General features: G+C 39.1%; 1 protein-coding gene across 1 annotated transcript; it reads right to left on the bottom strand.

The window, feature by feature from the left end:
• Positions 1-3,249: 3,249 nt before the first annotated feature.
• LOC127776872 (uncharacterized protein At2g34460, chloroplastic) lies at positions 3,250-12,890 on the bottom strand. Its single transcript, XM_052303441.1, has 4 exons — positions 12,512-12,890; positions 12,287-12,403; positions 4,843-5,115; positions 3,250-3,703 (listed from the first exon to the last, which is right to left on the bottom strand). The coding sequence occupies exons 1-4, from the start codon at positions 12,827-12,829 to the stop codon at positions 3,536-3,538; spliced, it is 876 nt and encodes a 291-aa protein (XP_052159401.1). The 5' UTR covers positions 12,830-12,890; the 3' UTR covers positions 3,250-3,535.
• Positions 12,891-13,335: the final 445 nt, after the last annotated feature.

Below are 13,335 nucleotides of genomic sequence, written 5' to 3'. Positions count from 1 at the left end.
CCAAATCATATTTATTCAGTAGCCTTCATAGTCTAGAGTCGGGTTTTGCTTAGATTATTTGTGTCATTGCAGTTTCGCCGCTAGATCGGTTTGTGGAACCCCAAATTCGAGTGCTTGATCGTTCATATGCAATTGTGTTGCAATCTATCTTGTTCTTGCTTGTGTTCTTCGATTCGCAATAGCAATTAGCCTTCTCAGCGAGGTCAACCGAATTTTCGCACGGTTGATAACCAGAGGAGACGTGGTGCTGCGATTGCAAGGTTCGCATCGTGTTGATCAGAAGCCGGATTGTGTGTGTCAAGTTTCCACCAATTCGAGAGTTATCAATACTTATCGGTAGATCGGGACCTAGTATCATCATCAAATCACGCCACACACCTTCAGCACATTATGTGCAACCCATAGCACCAGCCGGAGACATGTCGCTGCTGGAAAAGGTAGATGCCACTGAACGAACACCCAGGAGGGACCCCATCAGGGTGAACACACGTCGGTTTGTCCTAGGCTCGACAGGCCAGCTAGGACGTCCTCTAACGCCGTAGAGACGAGTAACGGTGAGCAATTGAGGGATTGAAGGATAATAGACTTGGGAACAGGTAGCATCAAGGAGAAAGATGTATAATATGGAGGATAGGGGTAATAGATTGATTGGTGGTTGTCTCAATTGACCTTGGTCCCTATATTTATATTTATATTTATAGGAGAGGTGATCTTGTGTCGCTCTTTTCCATGTTCTAGTAGGTTTAGAGAAGCTTTATGATAAGGAAACAAACACGAGGAAACTTTAATTGGATTTAGCCTCTATGCTGGACCACCCAAACACATGTGGTATGATCGCAGTTCATTGTCCGGTCAGACTGGCCGCACAACAGCTGTCAGACCGGCCTTTGTGGAAAAGACTGGATAGTTTCAAAATTTTGCAAGAACTTTCCATAAATCCAAACTAGTACCAAATTTGAGTGTAAACGGAAGTTCTGTTTCATTTCATTGACAGAGAACACATTGACCCAAGAAAACGATCGCACCAAGTATTTCCATTTAAAATAAAAAATAAAAAATCTTCAAACTACGTTTCTTTTACTAAATCTTGAGCTTTAAAAATATCAAGATAAATTTAGAGAGTATTTTAAGTCATGTAGAATTTAAGAAAACTATCTGCATACAAAATTATTAAGGAAATATATATTATAATCTCAAGCTATGCTGGCTCAGTCTTCCGGAGATGCTCGTAGAGATGCTCATAGGGGTAGGGTGTGCGTGTGTGGTTCGTAGGGATGAGTGCGCACGCGTTATGGGCGCCTGTGTTTGTACTGTGTTTCTAGAAAAATATTTAGGAAATATTATTTCCCTGACACTTGTAATTGATTTACTAATTAATTAAATAACTTATTAATTAACTTTTAATCTCCTAAAAAATTAGGGTGTGAAATAAATCTCTATCTCTACTACTTAAAAAATAAGAGATGCTTCCTTCGTCCGTCAAAAACAAAAAAAATAGCGAAAAAAAAGGCCCGACTCCTATTCCTCTGGTACGACTCATATTCCTCTCAGAAACAAAAAAAAAAGAGTCCGTCCGTCAATAAAAGAATAGCGAAAAAATAAAAAAAAAAGGTCCGACTCCTATTCCTCTTAGAAAAACTCCGACTCTATATCCGATTCCCCCTTTTAAAAATGAAAAAAAAAAGGCACCACTCCTCTCGGTTTGAGTCCGAGATCCCAGGCACCCTCCTCTTGGTTTCAATCTATACCATGATATCACATACATCTTGGTGAAAAAAATTGATGTGTTGGATTGAAGATTTGTTTGCAAAAATGGAACCTACATGTCGAGAGCATTCCATTTTTATATGATTTTAATTTTGGGGTTTGTACTTTTGCATTCGAGTTCCTGTAATTTTTATATTTACAATTGAGTCCCTATAATCTTGCAATAAGGTACTTGAGGTTGTTTTTGTTAAAAAAATGATAAAAGTGAGAGAACAAAGGCAGAAAGGTGCATAAAAAGAAAAAGAAAAGCCGCAAAAAAAAAAAAGAAAAACAGCAACAACAAAAGTATGTTTCCCCTAAGTTAAAAAAAAACGTAGATCCGAACGGAAAAAAAATCGATTCCTATAAAAGGCAAAAAAAATGGTGAAAAAAAACGCTAGATCCGATTCCTTTAAAAACAGAAAAAAAAGAGAAAAAAAGCGATTCCTTTAAAGGCGAAAAAATCCGAAAAACATCTAAAAAAGTATGTCCGATTCCCTATGAAAGTGGCGAAAAAAATAGTTCGTAAAAAATAATAAGCTAGTTTGTATAAAATAAAAAATACATGTGAGAAAAAAATGGAAAGGGCGAAACAAAGTCCGATTTCTAATCAGTATATATCTCTTCTCTATCTCTAATCTAATCGAACTATTTAAAAATAGAAAATGCATGAGAAAATAAAAAACTGTTCAAAAAACGCGTGAGAAAAAAGTCAGAAAAAAACGCAAAAAAACACGCTAAAAAGGTTTTACATCTTCCATAAAACAAAAAAAAAGCACGAGAAAAATTATTTCCATCGCTGGTAAAATTTTTTTAAAAAAACATGCGAGGAAAAAACTGTCAAAGAACGCGCCATTTCTAAAAAAAAATGGTTTGAAAAAACCGCGCAAGGAAAAGAAACACCATCTATTAAAAAACAAATTGCTCTAAAAAACTGTCAGAAAAAAAGTAAATTGATGGACGCTTGAGTCGGATATAATCCATCGATTTTTTTTTTCATCTACTACACGGCTTTTATTTCATCACATATTCTCCTATATTGGAAAAAAGAAAAAAAGAACATTTGAAAAAAAAACAAGAAAAAAACGCGCGAGAAAATGATTGTTAGAAAAAACATGCAAAAAAACACGCGAGAAAATAAAAGCAAAAAAAAGGGAGAAAAATATGGTTTTCATCGTCAGTAAAAAAAGCAAAAAAAACATGATAGGAAAAAACTATTACAAAGAAATGCGCCATTTCTGAAAAATAGCTTGAGAAAATCGCACAAGAAAAAAACACCGTTTATAAAAAAACAAGCCGCTCATCAAAATACAAATATATATTATCATTAGATTTTTTTTCACCCGTTGCAACGCGTGGGTATTTTTTCTAGTGATATTGAAATCTAAGTATCTCACGGGGACATGTCTAGGATGAAATATGTACTACTTTTCAGGGCCATCGATGGGCACGTGCAACGTGCTCGATCGTGATGGGCCCTTAAAAAATTGAGAGCCCCAAAAATTTTCATTTGTCAATCTAAGCCAATGCATCTTTATACGTGTTTATACATGTTTTCTTTCGCTCTGATTTGTGCTCGGTGATATGATGTGGGAATTGTAGTTTATAACGATGATGTGGGTGTGCGTATTCCATTTTATAGTAAATAACATTAAATCACTATATTAGGACAACTATTTTTCCTAACTAGGTATGAACACCCTGACACATCACTTTACAATTTCTGGAATGATGCTAGCCCCCTTTGAAGTTCAGGGCCGGAACAACTTGTTCAGTTGTGCTCCGTTACTCAGCTTTGCTTAATAGAAGCAAACAGATCCTTGAGAGGACGATTGTGAGCTTCAGCTCGGGTGACAATCTCGACAACTTTGTAGGAAGATTCCTCTCGGCATAACAATGCCTCCACAGCTACTTCTGCGACTTGCTGTCTCGATATGGAGCCCTCGTAAAGTGTATCCTACAGATCGTTCAAAACAAATATCACATATATTGTAGGAAGATAGAAATTTCAACATAATACAATTGTATCAAATGAAAACCTTCTGAGGAGCGCATAAATTACATCAGATGTCCCTATATTAGTAACAGTTTATTAGCCAAGTTGCTAAAAGGACTTTTCGGGCATGTTTCTCAAAAATAAAATAATTGGGCCATTTGATGCCCAAACTAAAAAAAATGATAATGCCAAAATTTTGGTAAAGATATACCAAATCGCAAGCAATTTACCATAATTTTGACAGCAAAACAAGCACCCATGTTTTACCAAATTCTTGGCATTGACCAAATTTTAGCTAAACATAAGGTTCAAATTGGCAATGAACCAAAGAACTCGTTTTGTCATTTTACCATTGGTTGAATATGATTAACAAACAGTGATGCACTGATGTGGAATGACACACGTAGGGACATAGGTGTGGCAATACATCGCGAAGACAGAATAACATGCCATAAAACATACTAGCACACACTATAGATGTGGCAATACATGTTTCATGCCATATATACGTGTAACTAAACAATATTAATTCCATGAAAGAAACAAAATTCATCCGTCCCAAAATATAAGAACTTCTAGCATTGAAATTTGTCTCAAAATATAAGGACTTTTGGCTGCATTCGTTTCCACAATTGGGAACTAATCCCTCCAACACGCAAAACGGAGCAACTCATTAGCAAATAATTAATTAAATATTATCTAATTTTTTTAAATAGATTAATATGAATTTTTAAAGAAACTTTCGAATAGAATTTTTTTTTAAAAAAAAACACCATAATATTTTAAAAATCTTGCGCGCGGAAAACGAGAAAGATAAGTTGGTAAAGGAGGGAGAAGAACACAGCCCTAGAGTACTACTTCCCCACCAATCACTTTTCCGACTCTAACCACCCCTCATTTAATGAAGGCATCATAGTCTTTTCCCTTTATCCTTAATCTCTCCGAAAGAAACTAGAAGTTCTTACGTTTTCGGATGGATGGAATAACAGAAATATGATGATAATAGCTTTGCAAATTCACAAACATCTTAAGAAAATTTAAACTAGATCCAGGTGACAACCAGATATTGATGAAAGCGTTAAGACGCAAATTTATTTTACCTCTGGCTCCATGACTATATTCCCTGTTGGTGGTTGTTCAGTCAGGCCTCCAGGCCTTATAATGGTGTAATTTATTCCTGATGACCTGATATGTTTCTCCGCCTGCAGCTTTGCGACCAGCACTAAACCAAACAAGTTGAGCACAATATATGCTGGATTCAACAGTTGACCCATCGCAGCCCCATTGACCAAAATGGAACTTATGAGTATGAATCTTGTAACCCCAGCCTTGCGGCATGCTTCAACAAGGTTTACTGTGCCAAAGTTGTCCACCTGCAATAAGCAAAATCTTCAACTGGCTACCGCTTGTAAAACTAAAAGAGCACAACTGCATTCACAAGTAACATGACAAGTAACAAGGTAACAAATGTGCATAATTGTCATAAGTTGAAGGAATTTCTTTCTTATCAAAAGTGAGAGTTTTTTCTTTAAAAATTTTTGGCATTGAAGATGCTTTTTGGATTTGCTTCACAAAACACCACAAACCATTTGTTGTTTGCCAATGATTTTCATCAAGGGGGAGATTGTAGAATCAAGGAGTTGATTTAGATTTCGCGATGAAAATATTGGTGGTTTGCTAATGTTAATTTGGAGAGTTTATAAGATGATTGATTTTGTGAAGTGTGTTGTTTCGGTTGACCCTAGCGGTCAGACCGGCTGAGTGCCGCCGGTCAGACCGTAGGTGTTGCGGCGGTCAGACTGGCCAGCCCAACGGTCTGACCGGCAGGATCCTGATCAATGTCGGTTTCGGGTTGTTTTGTTGGATTTGGATATTTCCTTCGGGGATTTGGTTCTAGATGGTTTCTATGCGTAAGGATACTGTTGTTATACTAATGTGAGTCAAGTTGGGACGAACTTGGGCTCGGAATATGGTTTCTTGGTTGTTGCATGTGCAGGTGTTGCTTGAGGCCTCGGGAGAGTGTTGCCGGTGATAGATCGGAGTCAGCTTGGGAGAAGTTGATGTCCAAGGATCATGAGATCATGCGGGATACTAAAGGCTAGAGGTCAATGCACGTGGTGATGAAGAAATCCATATGGTATACAAGAGGGATTGTGTACATATGGAAAGAGGAGTCGAATTTGGAAGGGAGTCCGAATTCGGAAAGTTTGATTGAGATAAGGAAAGAGATAAGATGTTTACTTGCAAGAGAGGGTTTCCTACGTAGTTAGGAGTCCTAAGTTGTGTTAGATTCGTGGGCTTTGCACAGCCTACCTCATGTATAAATAGAGAGGGAGGGTGAGGCCTCCCGGTATCGAGTTTAGAGGGACTAGAGTTGAGAGAAAGTTAGGGTTTCGAGTTTAGTTCGAGATTTTGGTGAGGAGTGCTGTTGGTGCACTTTGTAAACACTAGTTGATGCAATAAAGTCGAATATTTTCAATCTACATCTTCGAGTTTGTCATCTACCGGTATTTCTGTGTCCCGACGGTCTAACCGCAGGTGTGCCTGCGGTCTGACCGGTGGGATAGCGGCGGTCTAACCGCAGGTGTCCGGGCGGTCTGACCGGTGAGGCTTCGGCGTTCTGACTGGCGGCAGGCAGGCGGTGTCACTGGTGGCGACGGGGCTTCGACGTCTACTTCATTCGAGGGTAATCTTTAATTCCGCAAAAGATTTTGGGTTTTTGATTTTCCCTACCATTCACCTCCCCCCCCCCCCTCTGGTAGGTTTGTTTGGTCTTGTGTGATCCTACAACTAGTATCAGAGCCACGTTTTTCTATTTGATCTTTACCGATTTGTTGCCATGGCTGAAAAGTTTTCAAGCAAACCTCATATTTACAATGGAGTTGATTTTTGATTATTGGAAGAAAAAGATGGAGTCTTATATTACATCTCAAGGCTATGATATCTGGATGAAAGTTGCTAGAGTTTATGAGATTCCTGAACGTATTGAAACTATTGCCCAGAAAGCTGATTTTGAAAACAATTGCAAAGCACGAAATATTCTTCTTAGTGGGATTTCTCGTTCTGATTTTGATCGTGTTTCACATCTTGCAACTGCTAATGAGATTTGGAAAGCTTTGAATAATTTTCATACTGGATCTACAAACATTAAGGAGTTGCGAAAAGATGCTTTCAAAAAGGACTATTTAAATTTGAGATGAGTTCTGGTGAATCTTTGGATGATTATTTGGGCCGTTTCAATAAAATTTTGAGTGATCTTTGATCTGTTGATGATTCTTATGATGTTAACTATTCTCAATCTGAAATTGCTCGTCACTTTATGAATGATGTTGATATGAGAGTTTGGGATGTTAAAGTGACTTCTATTCAGGAATCTGTTGACATGAACACTTTGACTTTGGATGTTCTTTATACTAAATTGAAAACCTATGAGATGAATATTCTTTCAAAAAGAACAGATTCGAAATCTACTGCTTTGGTGTCTTCATCTGGATCTTCTTTGGATACTTCTCCTAAGGATGTACTTGCTGTTTTTAATGCCTTGTCCGATGATCAACTGGCTGAAATCAGTGAGGAGGACTTGGTTTTGGTTGCTAACAGATTTTCTCGAGCTATAAGTAATGTCAGGTATAGGAAAAGAGGAGGACCACCTCGTTGCTTTCATTGTGGAGGACTTGGTCATCTTCGATCTCATTGTCCCAAGCTTGGAAGGAGTCCAAAGGAAGAACCTCAAGATGATACCAAGAACACCAAGCAGAACAAGAAGCAATTCAAGAACATGAAGATGAAGAAGTTCTATTAGAAGGCGCTTGATGAAGCATTTGCAGCTGCCCAAGAATCAAGCGATGTTGAATTTGAGAGTGATGAGGATGATGAAGGGGAACAAAGGCAAGAATGATGTTTGTCTCATGGCTAGAAGCGTGGATGAAGATTCTGATTGTGATAATGAGGTAACTCAAATTCCTAGTGTTGAATATCTTCAAGAATCTATTGCTAGACTTGGTTATAAGATTTCTAGATTTGAGAAAAAGATTAATCAATATGAAGCTACTATTGAATCTCTTAATGCTGAAAATTCAAGAATAAAATCTCTTGTTTCTGATAATGATGAGTGTAAATCTTGTGAGGTTTTATTTGAGGAAATTGAAGCTGTTAGAGATGTTAATAGGTCTCATGTTAAAAAGATTAAGAAATCTGAATCTTGTCTTGATATGAGCTTTGCCATGAACACTAGATTGGTTGATGAATTGTTTTTGACAAAGAGAGCTTTGAATAAAGGGAAAATTGCCTTGTTTGCTAGTTCGATGTTTAATGTGATTAGCTCTAAAAGGATTAAACAATCTAGTGAAAAACCTTGTTTGATATGTGTTGCTAATGAGATGAAACAAGCTCCAAGGGCATGGTATGATAGATTGAAAAACTTTTTGCTTGCTAAAGGTTTTACAATGGGAAAAGTGGATAGAACTCTCTTTGTTCTTAAGCATGGTGATGATCAACTTTTTGTTCAGATTTATGTGGATGATATCATCTTTGGTTGTCCATCTTACCCTTTGGTTGTGGAGTTTGCTGAGACTATGCGCAGGGAATTCAAAATGAGTATGATGGGAGAGTTGACTTACTTTTTGGGACTTTAAATCAAGCAAATGAAGCAAGGTAAGTTTGTGCATCAAATCAAGTACACCAAGGATCTCTTAAGGCGCTTCAAGATGGCGGATTGCAAGCCAATTTCTACACCGATGGGATCAACCGCTGTGTTGGATCCGGATGAAGATGGTGAAGTTGTGGATCAAAAGGAGTATAAGAGCATGATTGGATCTTTGCTCTATCTCACTGCTTCCAGACCGTACATTCAATTTGCTGTGTGTTTGTGTGCTCGTTTTCAAGCTTCTCCACGAGCTTCACATCGTCAAGTTGTTAAACGCATCATGAGGTATTTGCAACATACTCTAGAATTTGGAATTTGGTATTCTACATCATCTTCTATATGCTTGAGTGGTTATTCGGATGTGGATTTTGGTGGGTGTAGAATTGATAGGAAAAGTACTAGTGGAACATGTCATTTTCTTGCTACTTCTTTGATTGCTTGGTCTTCTAGGAAACAGTCTAATGTTGCTCAATCAACTGCTGAGGCTGAATATGTTGTTGTTGCTAGTTGTTGTTCTCAGATTCTTTGGTTTATTTCAACTTGTAGAGATTATGGTCTTACTTTTGAGAAAGTTCCTCTTCTTTGTGATAACACTAGTGCTATTAATATTGCTAAGAATCCTGTACAACACTCACGCACGAAGCACATTGATATGCCATTGATATTCGCTATCATTTTTTGAGAGATCATGTTGAGAAGGGAGATGTTGAATTGGCTTTTGTTGATACACAATTGCAATTGGCAGATATTTTCATGAAACCGTTGGATTCTTCTCGATTTGCTTTTCTTCGAGGCGATTTGGGAATTGTTTATCCTTTTGGCATCAATTGAGGGGGAGTTTTGGTTCTATGTTGCATTCATGTTTTCTTTTCTTCTTTTGATTTTTCTTTTTGCATACATGTTTTATTCATGCATGGTGTGATAAAAAAAATGAAAAACATAAAAAAATAAAAAATTGAAAAAGAAGAAGAGCTTTGTTTCTGCCTTAGTATATTCCGGTATATGCTAGCAATACATGTTAGGTGATGTGATGACTAGACTAGCTTGTGTGCATGTTAGTTTTTATATGAGCTTTTGATATTGTCTTTGAGTGATTTGATACATGACATATAATTTTTCACTTGAATTAAGTAAACATGCAATATTGATGCTAGCATATGGTTTGATTTTTAAATGCTTTATATATATGCTGTATTGAATTATTATTCCTCAAATAGCTTTGTAATTGCTCATTGTGCAAGAGAATAAAAAATCTATAAAAAAATGAATACCGAATCCTTGGCAACAGTCTTGGGACAAGGACGTATTCGATGTGAGCAAAAATAATGGGTGCCGAATCCTTGGAAACAGTCTTGACGACAAGGACGTACCCGGAATAAATAAAAAAAAAGAGCAAAAAGGCTCAAATCAAAGTGAAAAAAAATTCTTTTGATTGTTTTTGTACTAAAGCTAATTTGAGAAAGAGTGATAAATGCAATAGGTATATATGTATAGTGTTTATTTTTCAACCTAGGTGCTTGTGAATATACTGCATTATAAATCGTTTGAAGTCATGAATCTTTAGTGTTGATTTGATCTTTTTGACAATATCTTAGGTTCATGTTTACACTTCTATGCATGCTTGTTAACTAGATTGTCATGCTGTCTACCTTGTTGATGCAACACATGTTCTTGAATTACTTTTGGTATAGCAAAGCTCTCCAGAAAAAAAAATATTGATGAACTCATTGTCAAAAGGGGGAGAACAAGGTAACAAATGTGCATAATTGTCATAAGTAGAAGGAATTTCTTTCTTATCAAAAGTGAGAGATTTTTCTTTAAAGGCATTGAAGATGCTTTTTGGATTTGCTTCACAAAACACCACAAACCATTTGTTGTTTGCCAATGATTTTCATCAAGGGGTGAGATTGTAGAATCAAGGAGTTGATTTAGATTTTGTGATGAAAATATTGGTGGTTTGCTAATGTTAATTTGGAGATTTTATAAGATGGTTGATTTTGTGAAGTGTGCTGTTTCGGTTGACCCTGGCGGTTAGACCGGCTGAGTGCCCCGGTCAGACCGTAGGTGTTGCGGCGGTCAGACCAGCCGGCCCAATGGTCTGACCGGCAGGATCCTGATCGATGTCGGTTTCGGGTTGTTTTGTTGGATTTGGATATTTACTTCGGGGATTTGGCTTCTAGATGGTTTCTATGCGTAAGGATACTGTTGTTATACTAATGTGAGTCAAGTTGGGACGAACTTGGGCTCGGAATATGGTTTCTTGGTCGTTGCATGTGCAGGTGTTGCTTGAGGCCTCAGGAGAGTGTTGCCGGTGATAGATCGGAGTCAGCTTGGGAGAAGTTGATGTCCAGGGATCATGAGATCATGCGGGATACTAAAGGCTAGAGGTCAATGCACGTGGTGATGAAGAATTCCATATGGTATACAAGAGGGATTATGTACGTATGGAAAGAGGAGTCGAGTTTGGAAGGGAGTCCGAATTCGGAAAGTTTGATTGAGATAAGGAAAGAGATAGGATGTTTACTTGCAAGAGAGGGTTTCCTACGTGGTTAGGAGTCCTAAGTTGTGTTAGATTCGTGGGCTTTGCACAGCCTACCTCATGTATACATAGAGAGGGAGGGTGAGGCTTCCCGGTATCGAGTTTAGAGAGACTAGAGTTGAGAGAAAGTTAGGGTTTCGAGTTTAGTTCGAGATTTTGGTGAGGAGTGCTGTTGGTGCACCTTTTAAACTCTAGTTGATGAAATAAAGTCGAAAAGTTTCAATCTACATCTTCGAGTTTGTCATTTATCGGTGTTTCTGGGTCCCGACGGTCTAACCGCAGGTGTGCGCGCGGTCTGACCGGTGGGATAGCGGCGGTCTAACCGCAGGTGTCCGGGCGGTCTGACTGACGGCAGGCAGTCAGTGTGACCGGTGGCGACAGGGCTTCGACGTCTACTTCGTTCGAGGGTAATCTTTAATTCCCGTGCAGATGCATTACACACACATGCATGCACCTTGGTCCCACACATGTATGCATGCATCTATACGATCTTTCTTTTTTCTTTTATGTTTTCATCTTAACTAATTTAGGATGTAGTGAAAGTTATCAAAATTTCTATTATAAGATATTTTTAATAAAAATATTGTATATAATTCAAATTTAAAAACTCAAGTTGAAAGTTTTCAAATCGGAGTTGAATGTTTTCAAATCTCGAGTTGAAAGTTTTTAAATCTGAGTTGAAAGTTTTCAAATATCTAGTTCAATGTTCTCAAATCTCGAGTTGAAAGATTTTAAATCTGAGTTGAAAGTTTTCAAAATTTATCTTACAATTTTAAATTTCAAGTTGAAAATTTTCAAAGTTTGAGTTGAAAGATTTCAAAATTTGACTTGAAAGTTTAAATCTTAAGTTAAAAGTTTTCAAATCTAACTTGAAAGTTTTCAATCTATTAGAAAAAAGAAAAAGTTCTTGAAGGTACTAATTATGGTTAGCATTAATCACTAATCACATCATCATTAGTGCTAATCACATGGTTAGCGACGGGCAGCGCACGCGTCGGCCATCGTGTACGCGTGCGTTAGGAATCCCCGACAAAGATATTATCGTACAGACAATTTCCATATGCCAACACTGCGGCCCGACAAAAATTATCTTTATCGGGCCCAAATCTAACCCTGTCATCGATGCGTGTCATCGGTGACGGGCTCAAAATTAGGCCCGACAAAGATGACGGTTTTAGCCCGTCACCGATGTGTGTCGTCAGTCACAGGCTTAGACTTTAGGCCCGACAAAGATAACTATAAAACCCGTCACAGCTACTGATATAAATAATGAGAACCAATCAGGCACAAAAGCATTGGATAACCCCAACAAAAGGAAAAGCATTGGATAAGACGAACTTCAATCAATTTGCGGGCAAACCTTCCATGGAGCAAGGGGATCGAACGACCGCCGGAACCCCGTCGCACAGACGACGGCGTCGGCGCCACGGATCGCATCGACCAACTTGTCTGTGCCCTCCATGACGTCAGCCCTCACCTTCAATTCAGACCACACACATGCATTTCTGCTATCATCACCAACAAATCAAGAACAACAGCACAAGCTGCACGGAACGGAACACTAGTACGTCTCTGCGCAACTCACGAGCTGGAGGTTTGGGTCCTGGGGCAGGCTTCTGCGGGCGCGGCCCACGTCTGTCGTCCCGGCGACCACGCCGAAGCCCCTCTCCAGAAGCTTCTCCACGACCCGCTTGCCGGTGCGGCCCGTCGAGCCGGCCACGAAGACGGTGGTCGTCTTCTTGGCGTCCGACGAACTAGCGGGCGCGGAGTCTATGGTGGAGGCCGCCGTGGAGGTGAGGCTAAGCTTTCTGGTGGCGGGGCGGGGGCCGGGGCAGAGGCAAGCGAACGCAGCGAGAGGAAGGCGGGGGCGGGCGGCGGCGATGGTGTGGAAAGCGGTGGCCATTAGATTCGTGTGGCTCCTGTTCTTTGCTGGTTAGAGATGTTTCTACTATTTTCTACACCTAATTTCTAGTAGTGCTGTGGTGGTAGTAATAACTAAAAAATTGGCTCGCCTTCTAGGTAGCCTGTACGTGCATATGACTTAAAAAAAAACATTTAATCAATATAGCCTCTTATATTAATGAGCTTGTCTACCGTGCTTTCTACTGGTAGTGTTCTACTACAAGTCGAAACGATCTGAACCATCCATTTGGAAGGGCATATTAGTACTTACAAACTATGTGCTTAAGGATAATTTGGGTATTTGTATTTTCCTTTTGTTTTAGTCTCGTATTGCTCCAACCATCTCACCGCATCCATCCGCCGTCCGTTCCTGCACAGCCCGATTCCGGTGGTGGCGCCCATTTCGATCAGCCGGCGTTCATCCTGCTGCCGCCGTTTTATCTCGCCGTCGGTGACCTCGATTATCCTGCCATCCTCCGCCCCTGGTATTCCCGCCGTCGCTGATCC

Source organism: Oryza glaberrima, chromosome 6 (genome assembly GCF_000147395.1).
Source record: "Oryza glaberrima chromosome 6, OglaRS2, whole genome shotgun sequence".
Taxonomy (NCBI): domain Eukaryota; kingdom Viridiplantae; phylum Streptophyta; class Magnoliopsida; order Poales; family Poaceae; genus Oryza; species Oryza glaberrima.
The sequence above is the reverse complement of the archived record's forward strand: the minus strand, read 5'-3'. Positions and strand labels throughout refer to the sequence as shown.

What these genes read in the sequence shown, in the direction of transcription:
- LOC127776872 (XM_052303441.1), bottom strand. Translation starts at nt 12,829, where the DNA reads ATGGCCACCGCTTTCCACACCATCGCCGCCGCCCGCCCCCGCCTTCCT. An exon ending in AGGACCCAAACCTCCAGCTC is followed by an intron (nt 12,404 to 12,511) that starts GTGAGTTGCGCA and finishes TCTGAATTGAAG; the next exon opens with GTGAGGGCTGACGTCATGGA. An exon ending in ATATAGTCATGGAGCCAGAG is followed by an intron (nt 3,704 to 4,842) that starts GTAAAATAAATT and finishes AACGATCTGTAG; the next exon opens with GATACACTTTACGAGGGCTC.